General features: G+C 46.1%; 1 protein-coding gene across 1 annotated transcript in view; it reads left to right on the top strand.

Annotated features, from left to right (window-relative positions):
• The window catches only part of LOC310798142 (two pore channel protein 2-like), a gene marked incomplete at its 5' end in the record, with an annotated part of 36104 nt that extends 30957 nt beyond the window's left edge, over window positions 1–5147 (top strand). Inside the window, 5 exons of the mRNA XM_083660625.1 lie at window positions 1293–1398; window positions 3543–3625; window positions 3738–3819; window positions 4268–4359; window positions 5027–5147. Coding sequence (XP_083516751.1) covers window positions 1293–1398; window positions 3543–3625; window positions 3738–3819; window positions 4268–4359; window positions 5027–5105 — 442 coding nt within the window. The 3' untranslated portion in view covers window positions 5106–5147. The remainder of the gene's footprint in view (window positions 1–1292; window positions 1399–3542; window positions 3626–3737; window positions 3820–4267; window positions 4360–5026) is intronic.
• Window positions 5148–21566: the final 16419 nt, after the last annotated feature.

The raw sequence follows: 21566 nt of genomic DNA, 5'->3' as shown, positions 1-21566 counted from the left end.
TGAGGTATAGTGAACACACATGAGGTATAGTGAACACACATGAGGTATAGTGAACACACATGAGGTATAGTGAACACACATGAGGTATAGTGAACACACATGAGGTATAGTGAACACACATGAGGTATAGTGAACACACATGAGGTATAGTGAACACACATGAGGTATAGTGAACACACATGAGGTATAGTGAACACACATGAGGTATAGTGATATAGTGAACACACATGAGATATAGTGAACACACATGAGGTTTAGTGAACACACATGAGGTATAGTGATACCTCCTTAATATAGTTTTACTTTTCTTCTCCTCTCTCATCTACTTAGCTGGTTTACATTCAATAAAATGTCTCTCACTGATTTCTGATTTCTCTTTCCCTCGCCAAGAGGAAAGAAGCTTCCTCTCACAATACTTAGCCTGCACATTTTAAAACGGACAGTAAACGCTTTCTTCCTCAGTCCTCATCCACCACGTTATTGAAGATCCATTGCATTTACACAGGAGCCAAATGTGTGTCTCTGACCACGTCTGGAGCTGGTTTGGGTGATCAGATCTTCAATGCATTTCCATGTGTGATCAGAAAACACCGTGAAGATCTGTTAAAACGCAGGGGGAGAGGAGGTCCAAAAAGCGAAAGCAGTCAAATACATAGAGACAGTCCGCATGTGTGGGAACGCCCACAAAATGTTAAACGGCTGGCGCGCGAGTGGGGTAAAACCGCCCATATATCTCATGGGCTGACTCACCAAAAGACGGTGCTGCAGCTTTAAACTACATGTTTGGGGGTTCTAGAGCAGAACACAAGACGCCTGCTCAGATGTGCGTTTACTGCGGTGGTTAAATCCCCGATCGTGTCTGCCTGGGCTGGGCTATCAGCTAAATTCTAACTTTGCTGAATGGATAGAACGGGGGTTTTTACCCCACCCTGACCACGCCCCCAGCCAGGCTGAGCCAGCTAACCCAGCGTCTATGACGAGACGTGGCCTCAACCTATACCAAATGTCGAAAGCATGATACCGTCCATACAGATGAGCTTTGCTCAATAAGGGTTGAGTAACATAGTGCAAAACAAAGTCACTGGTCAGCACAAAATCAACGTGCTGACACAGGCAGAAAGAGGCTACAGCACTTAATGTGCAAATTAAAGCAGGCAAATTACAGCGGGGCTAATTAGTCCCTGGTTCTTAATTGGTTCTTGTGTGTGTGTGTGTGTGTGTGTGTGTGTGTGTGTGTGTGTGTGTGTGTGTGTGTGTGTGTGTGTGTGTGTGCGTGTGTGTGTGCGTGCCAGTATGATGTCCAATTCCAGCATGGAGAACATCACCTCTAACGTGAGCTTTGCATGTGGCACGTATGAAGAGCTGGGCTACTGGGCCGACAACTTCAATGACTTCGCTGTGAGTAACACAACCATCCAGGAGAGTGTTAAAGGATTTAATTTGATACCTTCCCTCTCTCTCCCTCTCACTCTCTCTCGCTCTCCCTCTCTCTCTCTCTCTCTCTCCCTCTCCCTCTCACTCTCTCTCGCTCTCCCTCTCACTCTCCCTCTCTCTCTCTCTCTCTCTCCCTCTTACTCTCTCTCTCTCCCTCTCTCTCCCTCTCACTCTCTCTCGCTCTCCCTCTCTCTCTCTCTCTCTCTCCCTCTTACTCTCTCTCTCTCCCTCTCTCTCCCTCTCACTCTCTCTCGCTCTCCCTCTCACTCTCCCTCTCTCTCTCTCTCTCTCTCTCTCTTACTCTCTCTCTCCCTCTCACTCTCCCTCTCTCTCTCTCTCTCTCCCTCTTACTCTCTCCCTCTCTCTCCCTCTCTCTCTCTCTCTCCCTCTCTCTCTCTCTCTCTCTCTCTCTCTCTCCCTCTCTCTATCTCTCTCCCCCTCTCCCTCTCCCTCTCTCTCTCTCTCATATTGCATGTATGCGGTTTTACAATGAAAGATCTGGGTAGTGAAATGGGACTTTGTTTTCCAGCCTTTCTTGTTGTATTTAGTCCACACTGTTTTGATAGCTTTGTTGTTTCGAGGTAAGTGTACAGTAAATAGTCAATTCTGATTGGCCAATGTTTGCATTCTGAGGTGTGTTATTGATGAAGAACACACTGCTGTTTCACGTCAAACTGACTGGCGCCACCTTGTGATAAAATGACCTTACTGCTGCTTGCTTACTTTTAAACACTCTCTCCGGTCTCTCTCTCCCTCTCCCCTCTCTCTCTCTCTCTCTCTCCCTCTCCTCTCTCTCTCTCCGGTCTCTCTCCCTCTCCTCTCTCTCTCCCTCTCCTGTCTCTCTCTCTCTCCCTCTCCCCTCTCTCTCTCTCCGGTCTCTCTCCCTCTCCTCTCTCTCTCTCCGGTCTCTTTCCCTCTCCTCTCTCTCTCTCCGGTCTCTCTCCCTCTCCTCTCTCTCTCTCCGGTCTCTTTCCCTCTCCTCTCTCTCTCCCTCTCCTGTCTCTCTCTCTCTCTCCCTCTCCTCTCTCTCTCTCCGGTCTCTTTCCCTCTCCTCTCTCTCTCTCCGGTCTCTCTCCCTCTCCTCTCTCTCTCTCCGGTCTCTTTCCCTCTCCTCTCTCTCTCTCTCTCCTGTCTCTCTCTCTCTCTCCCTCTCCTCTCTCTCTCTCCGGTCTCTTTCCCTCTCCTCTCTCTCTGCTGTCTCTGTCTCTCTCTCTCTCTCTCTCTCTCTGGTCTCTTTCCCTCTCCTCTCTCTGCTGTCTCTCTCTCCTGTCTCTCTCTCTCTCTCCGGTCTCTTTCCCTCTCCTCTCTCTGCTGTCTCTCTCTCCTGTCTCTCTCTCTCTCTCCGGTCTCTTTCCCTCTCCTCTCTCTGCTGTCTCTCTCTCCTGTCTCTCTCTCTCTCTCCGGTCTCTTTCCCTCTCCTCTCTCTGCTGTCTCTCTCTCTCTCTCTCTCTCTCTCTCTCCGGTCTCTTTCCCTCTCCTCTCTCTGCTGTCTCTCTCTCCTGTCTCTCTCTCTCTCTCCGGTCTCTTTCCCTCTCCTCTCTCTGCTGTCTCTCTCTCTCTCTCTCTCTCTCTCTCCGGTCTCTTTCCCTCTCCTCTCTCTGCTGTCTCTCTCTCTCTCTCCGGTCTCTTTCCCTCTCCTCTCTCTGCTGTCTCTCTCTCTCTCTCTCTCTCTCTCTCTGGTCTCTTTCCCTCTCCTCTCTCTGCTGTCTCTCTCTCCTGTCTCTCTCTCTCTCTCCGGTCTCTTTCCCTCTCCTCTCTCTGCTGTCTCTCTCTCTCTCTCTCTCTCTCTCTCCGGTCTCTTTCCCTCTCCTCTCTCTGCTGTCTCTCTCTCTCTCTCTCTCTCTCTCTCCGGTCTCTTTCCCTCTCCTCTCTCTGCTGTCTCTCTCTCTCTCTCTCTCTCTCTCTCTGGTCTCTTTCCCTCTCCTCTCTCTGCTGTCTCTCTCTCCTGTCTCTCTCTCTCTCTCCGGTCTCTTTCCCTCTCCTCTCTCTGCTGTCTCTCTCTCCTGTCTCTCTCTCTCTCTCCGGTCTCTTTCCCTCTCCTCTCTCTGCTGTCTCTCTCTCTCTCTCTGGTCTCTGTCTCTCTCTCTCTCTCTCCCTCTCACCCTCAGGCTTCCATCGTCCTGCTCTACAACGTCATGGTGGTCAACAACTGGCAGGCCTTCATGGACGCCTACAGCAGATACACCACCGAGTAGGAAACCACACAGCCCAGCCCACCCTTAATCAACAGCGCTTGTTGTTATTGTTGTTGTTGATGCTGATGATGATGATGATGATGATGATGTTTCTTGGCTCCCTTCCAGCTGGGCCAAGGTCTACTTTGTGTGCTGGTGGCTCACTTCCTCTGTCATGTGGGTCAACCTGTTTGTGGCGCTCATCTTAGAGGTAGGAGTCACTTAGACCACATGGGTCCATTCATATAAACGACTTATAAAAGTACTAATATACCAATAAACCACAAGGCCTGTGAGGCTCACGAGAGAGACTGAGGGAGAGGGAGAGAGAGGGGGAGAGGAGGAGAGAGACTGAGGGAGAGGGAGAGAGAGGAGGAGAGGGAGAGATAGGGGGAGAGAGACTGAGGGAGAGAGAGGAGAGGGGGAGAGAGACTGAGGGAGAGAGAGACTGTGGGAGAGGGAGAGAGACTGAGGGAGAGAGAGAGAGAGGAGAGGGGGAGAGAGACTGAGGGAGAGATCTGCCCCCTCCCCAATCTGCATTGTTTCAGGTGGATTATGAGCCAACAAAGTAAATAAAACAATCTTGTTGCATTAATGTATGCATGCATCAACTGAATCACTCATCATAATAATAAGCTCTATTATCTGTCTTCCAACAGAACTTCACCTATAAGTGGGACCGCAGTCACAGCTGCTCAGTGACAGAAGTGGAGCGGACCAATTATGAGACTTCTGTTCAGCTCATATTCAAGTAGGCCCACCTCATGCTTATTGTTTTGTTAGACAGACACTGACATATTTGAATGGTGGTGAGCGGTGAGATACTTTTTCTGATCCCCTTTGAATTGTGCCATGAAGTACACGTGATTTCTCCTCCATTTAAAAGAAGTCAAGAAAGCCGCAGTTTGTCGTAAAACTGAAACGTAACGTTTAGTTTTGTATGAAACCGCTCAATCAACTACATCTCTCGTCTCGCACAATAATACGTCACGCCAACACGTCACGCCAACACCAACATGGCCTGGCGGGAGAGACGTCACTTACGCGACTGGTTGTGTGTCGTCTTTCTGATTTATAACTTATCGTGCCACAGTTTTATGACAAACTGCGACTTTCTTGACTTCCAAAGTTATCTTTTTAAATTGACAAACATCATGTGTGTATTTCATGGCACAATAAAAACAGGATAAAAAAAAAATTCACCGCCATTCACCACTCTTTTTTTTTCAGACACCGGTGTGTGTAGGCCCCGCCCCCGACCGGAAGGGGAGGGACTTTGGATCTTTATTGGCTTAATTAGACTATGACTATTAAGTCTGTTAAGTGACTCATCATTCCTATTCTCTCTCTCTCCCTCTCTCTCTCTCTCTCTCTCTCTCTCTCTCTCTCTCTCTCTCTCTCTCTCTCTCTCTCTCCAGAGAGCAGGTCCAGGAGCCGACAGAAGAGGAACTACTCAGTCAGCTACACCAACACCCTCACCTGCACCTGCACTGGTGACACACACACACACACACACACACACACACACACACACACACACACACACACACACACACACAGCACTTGTCTGCCAGTACCCAGTCACAGAGGAACCATAAGTTTGATGACTGCCTACTGTGTGTCAGAAGATCACCTGCGCTGATGGAACAATATCACGATCTATCTATCTTATTATTATACAAGGGAGCAAGTGGGCAATGTTCTGTTTGTTTCCATTCTTGTCCCACTGATGATGTCATAGGAGGCGTTGTGACATCACTGATGATCTCATCGGTGATGTAATAAGACTGATGATGTCATCAGTGATGCCATAAGAGCAAAATCATCTTATGACGCACACACACGCACACACCCGCGCGCATGTAAACTTAAGGGCAATAACATTTTGTGAGCAATACACACACACACAGACGCACGCGCGCGCCAATAGGGCAGGCGGGGCCGCGCAGCAGCCGAGCTGCATTATGCGAGCTGCGGGGCCAGCTCGGCGACCTGCATGTCGGGGCGAGGCCGCGCAGCGGCTGAGCGAGCAAACCCGCGCAGAGCGCGCGAAATGCCTAGTGATCTAAATTACTACTAGTTTGTTTTATATTGTTTTACTTGTTACTTTACTATGTAGCTACCACTGAATCCAGTAGGAAGCAGATATTTCTCATGTACTTCATCAGTAAAACCACTGCAAAGCGCAGATTGGAGTTCTAGCTCTACAAACATTTGTCAAGAGGCAGAGCCGCTGTGGAGACAGAAATACTCTTGATTAGTTGAGCTATGTTAGGGACGGCTGTGAATCAACGCTGGTTTGGAGACCTAATATACCCAGTGGGCCACAGAATTTTAAAAAATACAGCTTGAGTTCACCCAAAACTAGCAGCTAGTCCGACCGGCGGTGAGATGTCACTGTTGGGGAGATTTGGTTGATCAACATAGTAACTAGCTACATAAAATAAGTACAACCAAACGTCAGATAGGTCGCACCACCGTGTTTAACTAGGGTTTATACCTTTAACATTACAATCACAGCTGAAAATGACAACAGAAATAAACAATAAACAAATTGTGATATCTCCACAATTTAAATCAGGTGTCGACCCGGAAGTCCCTGTTGTTATTAACGCAACGTCATGGCGATTGGGTCTAGAATAGCCGTTAGATACAGTCTGTCTGTGTGGGAACGTCCACAAAATGTTACTACGGCTGGTGAGCGAGACTAGACGACGGTGGGGGAAAAACCCCCATATATCTCAATGGGCTGACTCACCAAAAGACGGTGCTGCGGCTCTACACTACAGGATTGGGGATTCAAGAGCACATAGACGACGACGACGTCTGTTCAGAACAGATGTGCGTTTACTGCGGTGGTTGAATCCCGATCCTGTCTGCCTGGGCTGGGCTAGCAGCTAAATGCTAACTATGCTGGCTGGGAAAGGATTTCCCCCATGCTGATCCATTTATCCGCGCGTCTATGACGAGACACTGCCTGAATGTATGGTGCTTGTTTACAAAGATTCAGCACATTGTACTTCTGAAGTCTTTTTGTATTTTTGTATTTTATTTTTGTATTTTCTCCCCTCTCACTGGATGTACTCAGTGCAGGATCTCCCTAATTAAGGACTTAGTGGAAAATGAAAGCTTGTTATAGCCTCTTTCCCCTCTGTGTGTGTGAGCAGGATTGAGGTCACTGGGGTGCATGCTAATATCGTGGCTGTATTTTGGTGGATGGTATCATTATGCAAACCACACACACAGTCTTCAGAAATTGTTAGCATTTGTCGTAAAGCCAGTGTGTTATTTTAAGTGAGATTCAATTTTGACCTAAAAGGGGAATGAAAGCTTGCTTCTTGTCAGTGTGTTTGTTATTTATTATAAACAGAGATCTTTAAACTGGTGGTTTGTTTGTTTGTTTGTTTGTTTGTTGTTGTTTTTGTTTATTTTTTGTTGTTTTTGTAAATACAATTCAAATGCATTTTGTATTGAGAGAAAAAAGAGCTAAATAAACTGCACAGAAACAAGTTGGGATGTTCTCCTTGTACCTTTGTTAACATGAGACAGGGCTCACTTTTCTCATCATCACTGATGACATCATCACTGATGACCTCATGTTCATCACTGATGACATCATCACTGATGACATCGTCACTGAACTTATATAGCCTCAGCCTTAGGGCAGGTAATTAGGGCACTTGATCTGCACTAATCTTTAAAAAAATCCGGCTCCGTCAGGTCACCCGCACATGTGCTCTTTACACTTCCTGAAAGTTTCAGCCCGATCGCACGTACAACGGCATGGCTGTAGCCAAACAAGATTCTGCTCACTCACTCACTCACTCACTCACTCACTCAATCACTCACTCAATCACTCACTCACTCACACACACACACCACACACACACACACACACACACACACACACACACACACACTTGGCTTCCACAGTGCACATTGTGCCCCTGCTCCTCTGGACATAGAGGATCAATATTGTGCATGAATGACATCACTGGTCCACAACTTAACTCAAAACAATTCTCAATAACTGTCAAACTAAATAAATGCCGACAAAACAGTTTACAGCTTTTGGATATGTGTGAGATCAGGTGCAAAATAAATAAGCGTTGCTTTTTGGTGAAATTCCCCTACCTAGATCACGGGACACGGCAAAGGGGCAGCACTTGAAACTTGAACTCTGCACAACAATATTACAAACAGTTTCACGAGGGTAACCAAGACAAACACGGCGGTCAAGAGTACCACATTAGTTCAGTTCACTTCAGTTCAGATCAGATCGGATCAGATCTTTATCGTCCCTCAGGGGGACATTTGGTTTACAGTAGAGGGGCAAAAACACAACATAAAAGAGGACATGTGATCACATTAATCGCAACAGTTACAACAAACAACCAAAGAAAATGTATCTGTTGGTTAAAGTATCAAAACCATTGGAATGATATCCATAATAAAGTTCTGATGAGCAGTGCTGCCAAGGTCTAGTGCAAATGAATGATTAACGTTACCCCGGGGGACCTCTGTCTCTGCCCAGAGGGGAGAAGAACAAATTCCCCCAAGAGTGGGTGGTCAGAGCTGGCTAAAATAAGCTGACCAGATTTCTGAAATTAAAAACTGGAACACGGCAGTCAATAATATACCATTAAAATATCCAATGTTATTATTATCTATGAAATAAAAAATTCCGGGGACAATTCAGGTTTCATATGCTGTATGTATGACCATGTTAACGGTCCTGCTCTGATTTGGTATATCAAAAACCTTTGATATTTGGAGGGAGGGAGAGAGGGGGCGAAGCCAGGAGGGAGGGAGGGAGGGGGCGAAGCCAGGAGGGAGGGAGGCAGCGGCGAGGGGTATTTACGAGGCAGAGCCGAGCCTCAAGAGAGTGAGGAAGCTGAGGATGGATCCTGCTGTGTCTCTGCTGCTGCTGCTGCTGCTGCTGCTGCTGCTGCTGTGCTGTGGGTCCCAGCCGGGGGCGCAGGCCGCGCCGCTGGGCGGGGAGGAGGAGGTCGCCGCCAACAACACCAGCGAGTCCGAGCCCTACAACAACACCCCTCCCGAGCCCTACGTCGCCAACACCCTCGAGCCCTACGTGGACACCACCCTCGAGCCCTCCGTCGACACCACCCTCAAGCCCTACGTGGACACCACCCTCAAGCCCTACGTGGACACCACCCTCGAGCCCTCCGTCGACACCACCCTCAAGCCCTACGTGGACACCACCCTCGAGCCCTACGTGGACACCACCCTCGAGCCCTACGTGGACACCACCCTCGAGCCCTACGTGGACACCACCCTGGAGCCCTACGTGGATACCACCCTCGAGCCCTACGTGGATACCACCCTGGAGCCCTACGTGGATACCACCCTCGAGCCCTACGTGGACACCACCCTCGAGCCCTACGTGGACACCACCCTCGAGCCCTCCGTCGACACCACCCTCGAGCCCTACGTGGATACCACCCTCGAGCCCTACGTGGACACCACCCTGGAGCCCTACGTCGACACCACCCTCGAGCCCTACGTGGATACCACCCTCGAGCCCTACGTGGATACCACCCTCGAGCCCTACGTGGATACCACCCTGGAGCCCTACGTGGACACCACCCTGGAGCCCTACGTGGATACCACCCTCGAGCCCTACGTGGAGGGGGGGGGGGGGGGTACAGGATGTACATTTAATGTCCAGTGATCAATCTATACAGTACATTTTACTGTTACTCATTTTTGTATTATGTTTATTTAATCCTTATACATGGCCATTTTGATTTGCAATAGACTCTAACACTTGCTTTTTATTATTTGGTCATTCTACAGGTGATCAGGTCATTCATTGTCAAATTGAGATTTGTTTATCTACACTTGAGCCTCATGGAATTTCCTTTTTTGGTGCAGATGCACTCACTCTAACTTATTGTTAGTCAAGTCAAGTTAATTTGTATAGCCATAATTCACAAGCATGTCTCAGAGGGCTTCACAGAATGTCTAGCTAAATCTAGCTGACACGAGAATAGCAATTACAGTAGTAGTAATAATAACAACATGGTTGAACAATCTTATGATAGAAAGAGACAGGGGGAAGGGGAGTCAAGTCTTTTTTAGGATATATATCATCTCTTTGTTTTCTTGTATACGATATTTATTTATTGTATTATATTAGTATTATAATAGTATTTGTTATTGTTGTTATGCCTTATTGTAGATTCACATTTCTTTGGCATGTATGCATGTATGGGGCTTTATGTGTTGGGTGGAATGCCACCCGTTATATTCAGACTGTCAGACCCTGAGGAGTTAATACTCGTTGATCTGCTTGATCTACTCAAAGACTACATTTATAATATTATTTCACTTAAAGATGGAGTGCCTTAGTTTTTTTTCAATTTCAGTAAGCTGTCCAAATAAAGTGTTAGCGCCTGTTGTTTTCAGTGTTGTCCTACAGAGTGACGAAGGGAGAGGAGGTGGCAGCAGCTCTCAGAGCACAGCTGAGCACCTCCAACACTGAGCTGCAGCTGCAGAAGAAGAATATGGAGGAGCTGGAGAGGGAGAATGCAGGTGGGTGCGACCCCCAACAGTTAAGACCTGGAAAATACCCAATTCTTTCCCCAGACATCTCCTGACATTTCCAGACCTGTGTAGGAACGTAGGATCTCTATACAGTAAACGTTGACTTGACTTGTTAAAGTGCTGATTGTCTGCCTTTAAATTTGAGGATGTTTTCAGCCACACTGGAAGACGCCAACAACAAGAACAAATCCATCAAAGTTTTGTTATGGTTTGTCTCTGTGCTTCCAGCTCAAGACTCTGCAGTGTCGTCCCTCAGAGACCGAGTGACCAACACCGAGAGGGAGGTGGAGGAGCGGAGGATGGAGGCAGCAGCTCTCGGAGCCAAGCTGACCGCCGCCAATGCCGAGCTGAACGCCACCAACACTGAACTGCGCCTGCAGGAGAAGAAGGTGGAGGATCTGGAGAGGGAGGAAGCAGGTGGGACTCCCCGGGGGAACCGCACATCACAGCTGGTGCTCACACCTAATACTGTGTGGAGCACCGCTACTGAAAAACTGTCGTCTCTGGAGACATTTGATTATAATAGAGTTGATCCCAAAGCCGGTAGGCTACATTATTTTGTTGTGTTTCATGCCATATTTACTCGTGCTGAAACTATTCTGTGATTAATCGATTAATTAGAATTTTTTATAATCGATTAACTGTTCATTTATCAAGTAAAAATACCAAACATTTCCTGGTTCCAGCTTCACAAAATGTTAAGACATTTTAAGAACTTCTTCTTCTTCTTCTTCTTCTTCTTCTTCTTCTTCTTCTTCTTCTTCTTCTTCTTCTTCTTCTTCTTCTTCTTCTTCTTCTTCTTCTTCTTCTTCTTCTTCTTCTTCTTCTTCTTCTTCTAGCCCCATGCCCAAATTAATAGGATGTTTTTGGTCACACTTGAAGACATCAAAAACAAACCCATAGAAGTATTGGTGTGATTTGTCTCTGCTTGCAGCTCAAGACTCTTCAGTGTCGTCCCTCGGAGACAGAGTGACCAACACTGATAGGGAGGTGGAGCAGCAGAGGAAGGAGGCAGCAGCTCTCAGAGCCGAGCTGGGCGCCTCCAACACCCACCATAGAGCCACAGACACCCAGCTGCAGAAGAGGAAGGTGGAGGCTCTGGAGAGGAAGAACTCAGGTGGGACACCACTGTGTTCTTTAAAGCGCTATAATAGGCTTCCTACAGAGTTTCAATTAAAAAATTCCAGACTTTTTACAGACCTTATTTCCTTGATGCGATTGGTTTTCAATACAGTTGACATAATATTCATCGTCTTGTCTCTACTAACTCATCATGGATGATGAAGATTATTCTCCACTGACAAAAAAAATGAATATTAGAGGTGAGAAACATTGGGACATTATAACAATATTTTTGCATAATTGTGCGACTTTGACCTGGAAAATACCCAATTATTTTCCCAGATTTTCCAGACCTGTGTAGGAACTCTGTATATACATATATATATATATATATATATATATATATATATATATATATATATATATATATATATATATATATATGTATATACAGTGTTGACTTGACTTGTTAAAGTGCTGCTTGTCTTGATGTTTTCAGCCACACTGGAAGACAACAACAACAACAACAACAACAACAGCAGCAAAAGCAAATCTATAAAAGCTTTGGTGTGCTTTGTCTCTGTGCTTCCAGCTCAAGACTCTGCAGTGTCGTCCCTCAGAGTCAAGGTGACCAACACTGATAGGGAGGTGGATGAGCTGCAGACAGGTAAAGAGAAGGTTTTTTTGTTGCTCATATGAAAATATATGAGACTTCATGCGGAGCTTCATCTTCCAAATCTTACAGCGACATTGATGGCAGCTAGATGTTTGAATTTTAGTTTTTGCCTTCGTCAGATACTTGTTACAGCATTGGGAAATGTTTCTGTGAGGAGACTAGGGCCCTATTTTGTCGATAGCGCACGATCTAAGCGGATGGCACAAGTGCATTTGCGGTTGTGTCCAAGTCCACTTGTACGTGCATGTACTAAGTCCCTTAATTATTCATAGGTGTGTTTTGGGCGTAACATGAACTCAACCAATCAGAGTGTCATCTGCCAGTCCCTTTTAAAAGCCAGGTGTAGATGCTGAACTCATCGACAGACCTCCACCGCCACTGAGCCGTTGAGTCAGGGTGGGGTGGCGCCCCGACTTGACCTACGCCCCCGTAGCAGTCGGCTAGACACCCCTTTCAAAAAGGGCTTAATTTGACCTACAATTCATTGTCAGTATTTCAAAAGCACAGATGATTCTGTCCTCAAGAACAACAATTTTGTATGCAAAGATTTCAAAGAATGTGTTTTTTCCTGCCCCCCCCCCCCCCCCCCCCCCCCCCACACCCCCCCCACACCCACACACACACACACACACACACAGACAGACAGAAACAGACAGAAGGTGGCGTTCTCCACCGCTCTGGGTGGAGGTGATGGAGGACGTACAATAGGACCCTTCAGCGGAGACAGAACGTTGATCTACAGGAAAGTCTGGACCAACACTGGACGGGCCTACAGCTCTGATACAGGTGACCCAACACACACACACACACACACACACACACACACACACACACACACACACACACACACACACACACACACACACACACACACACACACACAGCTAACCTTGTTGATGAATCTGTTCACCATGTTGTGGGATGTCACTTCATAGAGACTTTGCATTATTTCTTCTGCAGGCATCTTCACAGCACCGGTGGGAGGAGTCTACTATTTCAGATTCACCGCCAGCGGTTACAAAACCACAAAATTTACAGGAGTGAAGCTCTTCAAGAACGACTTCTTTCTGTTGCATAACAGAGAGAACCCCACCGACACAGCTGACCCCCGCACCTACTTCTCCAATGGTCTGGTCCTGACGCTGCAGCCCCGCGACAGGGTCTACATGAAACTTCCCTCAGGGGACACCATCTCTATGACAGTCCAGGCCACCGCTCCACCTTCAGTGGTTTTCTGCTCTTCACTTTGTAAATGTTCACTTGGAAAATTAATCTAAGCTCTTAGCTCACTCTTTTCCTCCAATAAAATGGTGTTTGCGTATAAAAACAGAAGCGCTGATATATTCACTGTTGACATCTTCATAGAACAAAATATTATTGGGGTGTTGCTCAATTTGAACAATTGTATTAACAGACTGAATTTGAATCACATCATTTCAATTTGTATTGTTTAACTTGTATAATTGCATTGAAGAACTGAATATGAATAGCATCATTTGAAATTGAATGTATTAGTTTGAAACTGAATTCCAATCAACTTCAAACTGAATGTAATGTAATATAATGAAATTGAGAGCAATAAAGATGATAAAAGCAATGGGCAGTCACAGTAAGCACTCCAATTCTGAGAACAGTGACTGGGTTCAGGGCATTGGCAGGAGTATCTGATAGCCTACCTAACATCCATGAAAAAATAGAAAAAATAAATAAAGCTCGCACACTGCAAAGGCTCCAGTTTATGTGTTTTTATTTGACACCGGTGTTCGTGTCTCGCCTTTTTTCATATGTCTACCTAACATTCATTAGTCATTCAGGTCATTCAACCTGTACTGCCATGCTTCAAATGACTGATAGTTGGCTGGCATCAATTGACAAATCTATGCTTGTTGGCGCAGTTATGCTTGATTTTAGTGCTGCTTTTGATTTGATAGATCATGACCTTTTAATCGATAAACTGACACACTATGGGTTCAGACCCTCTGCCATCTCATGGATGAGGAGCTACCTGACATCCAGGTCACAGAGATGCTTTTTTAATGGCTCTTTATCAAAAAGTAGGGATTTAAACTGCGGAATTCCACAGGGGAGTTGCCTCGGCCCTCTCCTCTACTCAATTTTTACAAACGATATGCCATTGGCAGTTAAAGAGGCGTCTCTGACCATGTATGCGGATGACTCTACCCTTTATTATGCTTCCCCCACATGCACAGAGCTCAAGCAGGTTCTGACAAGGGAGCTGAATTGCATATATCTTTGGGTTAAAACAAACAAGCTCTTACTGAATCCATCTAAGACTGTTACAATGGTATTTGGATCAAAGCTAAAGCTAGCTCGAGATCCGAAACTTAATCTAATCATAGAGGGTCACCCTATCCAACAAGTGAAAAAGGCAAAGCTACTGGGTATTTGGCTAGACAGTGCATTGTCCTGGTCTGACCATGTTAACAATATTGTCCGCAAAATGGGAGCGGCAGTCGCTGCTGCGAGAAAGTGTGCTCATTTTCTTCCTTCTGTTTTGTTTAATCAAATTGTTTCCTCCTTGGTTCTTTGTCATTTAGACTATTGTTCTGGTGTGTGGTCATCTGCATCAAGGGGCCTCATAAGGAAGTTACAAATAACTCAAAACAAAGGAGCTAGACTTGCACTAAGTTGCTCCTCGAGGACCAATGTTGCCGAAATGCATAGAAAGCTAAGATGGTTTTGTGTGGAGAAAAGACTGACATCCAACACACTTGTGTTTTTTCACAAAGTCATCAACACTCAGATACCTGGATTTATTTCTAGAACAATTGTCTACAGTGCTGAGACTCACCTGCACGCTACTAGAGCGGCCAGCAGGGGGCAGATGACCCTTCCCCTTCCAAGGTCAAACAGCTTAAAAAGAGCTTTAAATTATAGGGCTGTGAAGATGTGGAATAATCTTCCAGGAAACATTTCTTTAATCAGTGGACTGGCTTGCTTTAAGAGAAGCCTACGATCACACCTGCAGGACCAACCAAATATGTGGTAGCAATTGTTTCCAGTGTTTTGATTATGAATGTTTTGACATGACCGTAGGACTGCTATATTTTAATGTAATTTTAATGTTATGAAAGTATTGATGTTTCTAATGTATGTTTCTAATGTTTCTAATGTATTGATATGATTTTACTAATGATTTGAATGTTTTATGTTCTATGTTTGTCTGTCATGGACCCCAGGAAGACTAGCTCGACGCCAAGGCGTCCAGCTAATGGGGATCCTTTTAATAAACAAATAAACAAATAAACATCCATAACATGTATAGATACAGATAGATCAATCCATGATCAGGGTGTTGGTAAGATGCAATGGTAAACACACAGAGCTCTATACCGCCTCCTATAGACCGCTCCAAAGAAAGACAGCATGTATATTTAGAAAGAACAGACAACAGTTAGAAAGTGGCTCCTACAGGCAGTTAAACACACAAAGATACTACAGCATAACAGAGTTCAAAAACAGCAACCAACCACTATTGATAGGTGTGGACATGGTTGTTGTGGTGGTGGTGTGTGTGTATAGTAGTCTGTCTAAACTTCTGGACAGTATGGACAGGACGGAGTCTTCAAGACCATCAGCGGCTTTCTCTCATCAGTGGTTTGGCTTTTGGAAACAAAGGCAGATCTATGGGAACAAGTTGCCCTGTAAGTGTAAACCCGCCCAAGGCCCATTTCCCACCCCAAACCAACCTAATTGGGCGGAAATCCCGCCCATCTGGCAACCCTGTGGGTAGTTGGCTTTTCCCGGGGTCGAGTGAGTTCGAATTTGGGGTGGCCTCTGATTGGTTTAACGCTACCGACCGTTAGTTAAGTTAGGGTGAGAGCCTTGACCAAGTCAGGATCACCAGGGAAATGCAACAGTGCAGTCGCATTTTTTTTTAGCAGTAGCTAAACTCGACCTCAACCGCGATGTTCAGCCGAATGCAGCCAACGTATCGCTATCAACCCTCCCCTGACGTGAGTTTGGCCATCTTTATATCCTACATGTTGTTGACGTTACAGAGCGGAGGCTTTCAACTCGTTTGAAACTAATGACAGTTCGCTTGTTGTTGAACTCACCGAACCTAGCTAGCTAAACTCATCTAGCTATCGTAGAATATGGATAGCCTAGTTGTTGACGTTATTTCGACAATTTCGGACGAAAAATACGGACTTGGTGTGCAACCATTTTATGCAGTTTAAAAATAACAGAAGCGGCGGAGGAGAGGCGGCGGCTCTCTCCACCTCTGGCCGCCGCGCTCTCCTCCCTCTCTCCCCGGGGAGCGGGGGAGGAGAGCCCCGGTGTCATGCCGAGTCATGCCCCGCCGCGGCGCCGACAAATGCATCCCCATCTCAAGGGAACGTATTGTAATGATTTATACGGAAACTTAACTGTTTACAAATGATATAATTGTCTGGGTAGACGTGATATCAAGGCCAGGGGGTCTGTCCTGGCTCATGGAGACCGACTTTGATGCATAAAATCCGCATCGAGGTGACTTCCATGCTTGGGGCTCTCTTCTGGCTCATGGAGGCCGAGTTTGGTGCTTAAAATCCGGCTACAGGTGACCTCGATGCCTGGGGTCTCTCCTAGCTTTATGGAGGGGGAGGCCAGTCTCGGCGGTTTGTACCTGCCGAGATTTGCATCCCTGTTTTTAAGTTAAAACAGACCCAAAATGTGGTGGGGATGCAATTATCGGCGGGGGTGCAAAACTCGACATGACGGCCCACAGCGCTGGTCGGCTTGCTGGCAAGGTGAGTAGGCCCACACGGAGGCGCAGTGATGGTCACCATCCTGTCGCCTGCTTCAGTCCACATCATCACCACTGCTGTGCTGGCTGTCTGTCTGATCATGTTGTCATGTGGATAGGCTACATGACGAATATTTGTCTCGTATTGACAAACATAATACAACGCATCGGACTCAGTTTGCAAGGATTCTGTGCGTGACGTTTTTTTTCCCCGGATGACTGATTAAAAAACGAACGAAAAACGAATAGGGAAAAAGCGGACTGTGCGCAAACCATGGATGTATTTAGGTGCAAACAAACTCCACTGTGTAATGTAGCCTCTGCTCAGCTAGCCTTTGCCTCATGCCTGCTTTGTTTGATAACTTCCAGACTCCAGTCTCGGACCTGCAGAAGTTCAGGAAGATGTTCCCCCCACCACGACCGATCAGACCGACTGTGAGTAGCCTGGCGCTATATGACTCAGAGATATTTACATATTCCAATGAAAACATTAGCAGAGGTTAGCTAAACTATGTCTCTGTCACAGGCTAGCACAGCAACACATTGTACATCATGTAATAGGTGGTTCTCAACCTGGCTAGGCTATTTTGTTATCTCTCTATCTAAATAGAGATAGTTTTATGCAAATCTGAGAATAAAAATAGTATTCGTGTAATATTAGCTACTTTCATGTATTTTATTTTGAGTGATTTGGATTTATTTAATCTAAATTAACTTATATGTATGGCCTCTCTGTGTATAGGCTACTATGGATGTCAGTGGAAAGGGTTTATTGTGAGGATGGTAGCTGACATGTAAAAAGTAGAAAGGGAGTGGAGTTGTTTGTCATTGTCTATCCTGCTGTTTTTCCTCATCAGAGACAGGCTGTGTCTGCGGTCCCCTCCGGCTCCATCAGCTCCTCTGGGCCCCGACAGGCCATGAAGAGACAGGGGAATGAGTCAGCTGACCAACCTGAAGCTGTGGAGAAGAAATCTCGCAGAAGCCAGGTAGAGAACACACACAGAGACACTGCAGGAAATAGGCCACGCCCATCGCTGGGGAAAGCTCTCCGTACACCAGCGTCATTTTCCTTGAATTGAACATGGATAAATGCTGTTGTGTGAGCCAGTTCCTCTATAAAACAGATGAGTTGTGTTCATGTGTGATGAGTTTCAGGATATTTTGCTCTGTATTGACTGCCAGTAGGCTACAAGTTGCAAAAGTAATGTGAAATCTCACTGAATTGTTATCTAACATATGAGAGTTAATTTAGCATCAATCCATACAATCAGTCAGTCACACTAGTGTGTGTGTGTGTGTGTGTGTGTGTGTGTGTGTGTGTGTGTGTGTGTGTGTGTGTGTGTGTGTGTGTGTGTGTGTGTGTGTGTGTGTGTGTGTGTGTGTCTCATATACTGTAATATGGTATGTGTAGAGAACAGCTGCCACATCCTCACAGTCTTTATAAACAGCCTGACTGAGTGACAATCACTTGAACTGTGTTCCTTCAGCAGCCTGGAGGACAGGAGACCTCTGATGTCTCCATGATGGAGGTGGAGGAGGACATCTGCCAGGCATTCTCTGAGACGCTGGAGATGATGGATGTTGACGAGTTTGACCGCGACTTTCCAGAGCTCTGCTCGGAGTATGTGAAGGCTATATATGCCTATCTGTACCCCCTTGAGGTAATACATGCTTTTTCATCATCATCATCAACTTTATTTGCAGACACAGGGTCCAGATATAACAACAGACAATAATTCAGAGAACACACAAATACACAGTATATCTATAAAAGGCACTTATACCAAAACTTCCACATATGTGATTGGTATCTGACAGAACTAATACCAGGGTTGGTTAGTAGCATGATATTCGAGTTCTGAGAGACATTTAGACGCCCAATAAATTTGTACATCAAAGTTCTTAAAAGTGCCTGAAAAGTGCTGACACCTGCATGGCAGAACAGTTCACTTGCACTAGTCCACCTGGGTTTTCTCAGCAAAATCCTCATACAGTCATTGTATGCAACCTGGAGTTTGTGGAGGCTAGCTTTTTTATACTTAACCCACAGGGGGGCAGTGTACAAAGGGGTACAGTAGGCCCTAAAGAGACTTATCTTTACCCCCTCAGAACAAAAGTGGAATTTCCTAACCAACATGTTAGCCTGGGCATATAACATACGGCGCTGTCTGTACATGTCGTCATCATCAGACATTTGGTCTGTCATAAAATGACCCAGATATTTAGTTTTAACACAGACAGATAAAACATTATCAGACAAATAAAAAGCAGGAAAAGTGAGATCCCTGTCCCCTTTAGTTCTACAGATCATAACCACACTTTTTTTGGCATTGTACTTTACATCCAATTTGACACCATAGATGGAGCAGATATTCAATAGTTGTTGAAACCCAGCACTGCTATTTGCGCTTACTATGCTTTCGATTGATTCATTAATATAATAATAATTAAAATGATACAATAAAAAATCGAATACTACGCTGGTTAGTTTATTTTGATATAATATAATACCACCCTGATTAGTTTGTTTTGAGCTGGTATGCTCGAGTGTGTATTTTATATGACAAGGTGTTCCGTCTCCACAGGCACAGCAGCCAGTGCGACGCGACTACCTGCAGGGAAAACAGATCACGGGAGACATGCGTGATGGTCTCGTGGACTGGATGGTGAGGATTCACTCCCGGTTCACACTGACACCATTCACACTGACTCAAGAGACGCTCTACCTCTCCGTCGCCATCGTGGACCGTTTCCTCCAGGTACAAACTTGTTTTAAATGTTTTCTCGTTCATCTTCTGTGAACTAGCAGCTAGCTAACACTCTTCTTCTTATATGTGCCGCAGGTCCAGGAGGTGCCTCGTCACCAGCTGGACCTTGTCGGCGTCACTGCCTTGTGGCTGGCGTCAAAGTACGAGGAGAATTGGACTGCAGGCTGCACAGAATTCGCCGACGCCAAGACCACAGGGCAGACCTTCCTCAAGGCAGAGATGCTCAACATGGAGCAGCTGATCCTGAGGACTCTACATTTTGAGCTGGGACGCCCCACACCAATGGACTTCCTCGGGAGGGCCGTGAAAGTTGCAAGTGTGAGTATATATATACAGTATTATGCCAACTGCCATAAATCTATATTTTGTCTACTGTCTTCATGTAGTTGATGTCATCAAGGCTATGAAAGTGACTGTCTTCTGTCTGTCTGTCTAGTCCTATTTAGAGACCGAGCAGCTGGCCCAGTACTTCATGGAGGTGACGCTGACGAACTACGACATGGTGCAGTACCGTCCCTCAGAGGTTGGTGCTGCTGCCCTCTGTCTTGCCCAGCTCCTGCTGGATGGACTGTCCTGGGTGAGTTGACTGAAGTCTAAAGGCCTACAGATGGATTCAAAGGTTAACTATAGCAAGTAAACATGAGTTCATCAGGCAAATGACAGTACTCTGATCTCTCTCTCTCTTGTGTTTGCAGTCTTCTCTCCAACAGCGCCACTCCAGGTACAGCGAGGCCCAGCTCAGGCCCATCATGCAGCTCATTGCAAAACATGTGCTGAGCCTGAACGAAGGCACCACAAAGTACCCGGTGAGTTGGTTTGCCTACAGTGAAGTGTGAATAAGATGAAATGTTGTTTTGAGCAGGACCTACTAACACCTTGTGTTTCCCTCCAGACTGTCAGGATCAAATACAGCTGCACAAAGCTGTCCGTCAGCGTCCGTCCTGAACTCCGGTCCGAAGCGCTCAAGAACATGGCTGCTACTCAAAAACTGTTTGGGGACGGCAGTGACCGCACAGGTAAGAGAGCAGTTGACACAGCTGAGTGAGTGAGTGAGTGAGTGAGCGAGCGAGCGCACAGTGCGCACACACGTGTACTAGAGAAAAACAATATTATTGTCATGCTGGAGTGGATTGTGAAATTTGCTCGTTTGTTAGCAATTCAAACTCCTGTGAGAAAGCAGATGCTGTTAATGTTTTGGCTCGTGCTGACTCTCTCCTCTCCTCTCCTCTCCTCTCCTCTCCTCTCCTCTCCTCTCCTCTCCTCTCCTCTCCTCCCCTCCCCTCTCCTCTCCTCTCCTCTCCTCTCCTCTCCTCTCCAGGAGTGTCAGGTTTAGACAGCGTACTCCCCACCCGCCCGGACATCGCACAGTTCAAACAAGGGGTGAAGACCATGGTGGGCAAGATGGCCGTTGTTCAATCAAGGGCTGAAGACCGTGGCGGGCAAGATGGCCGTTCTCGCCAACGGTGTCACGAATACAATCCAGGTGAGAGAGGGGCGGAATCTGTGTCATCCTCAAGCTTAAAGTATAATAATATTAATGCTTTAACAACAACCCCAATGTTCAAACTAACTTGGATAACAAACTAATTCCGTTTTAACATGGGGCTTGTTTGCACTTGACAGCCATGAACATAATATTTAAGGGTCCTGATCACCCTATGGGGTTTATTTCATGATAATGACCGGCTCCCTGTACATTCTACCGCTTATTACACGGCTAGGTACTAAAGAAAGCTACGGTAACACTTTTTGCCACCGGGTGTCGCGAATGAGCTAAATTTACCGGACTTCTTTCTGCAGATTGATATGACTGGACTTGGTCCTCCAGTCTTTCAGAACGGCGTGCATAGCAACGGTCTGTTATACCTAGCAGCGGTAGACCGTAGAATGCTGTGATTGACCAATCAGAAAAGAGTATTCAACAAAGCCATGTAATAAAATATATTATAAAACGGCTCTCTCAAATCAAGCAATCTGATTGGTTCACAGCCATTGTATAAATCCAGAGCCGTATAATAGAAGAGTTCTGACATCTCCATTCACTCCAATGGACCAGTTTTTTTCCAGGAAGTAGAAAGTGGAACTCTTCAGTAAAAAAAGCAGCACTGTCGAGTTGCATCAAAATAGACAGTGTT

The sequence above is a fragment of the Poromitra crassiceps genome (assembly GCF_964638095.1).
Source record: "Poromitra crassiceps genome assembly, chromosome: 25".
Classification (NCBI taxonomy): domain Eukaryota; kingdom Metazoa; phylum Chordata; class Actinopteri; order Beryciformes; family Melamphaidae; genus Poromitra; species Poromitra crassiceps.
This window is presented reverse-complemented; position numbering and strand designations above follow the sequence as displayed.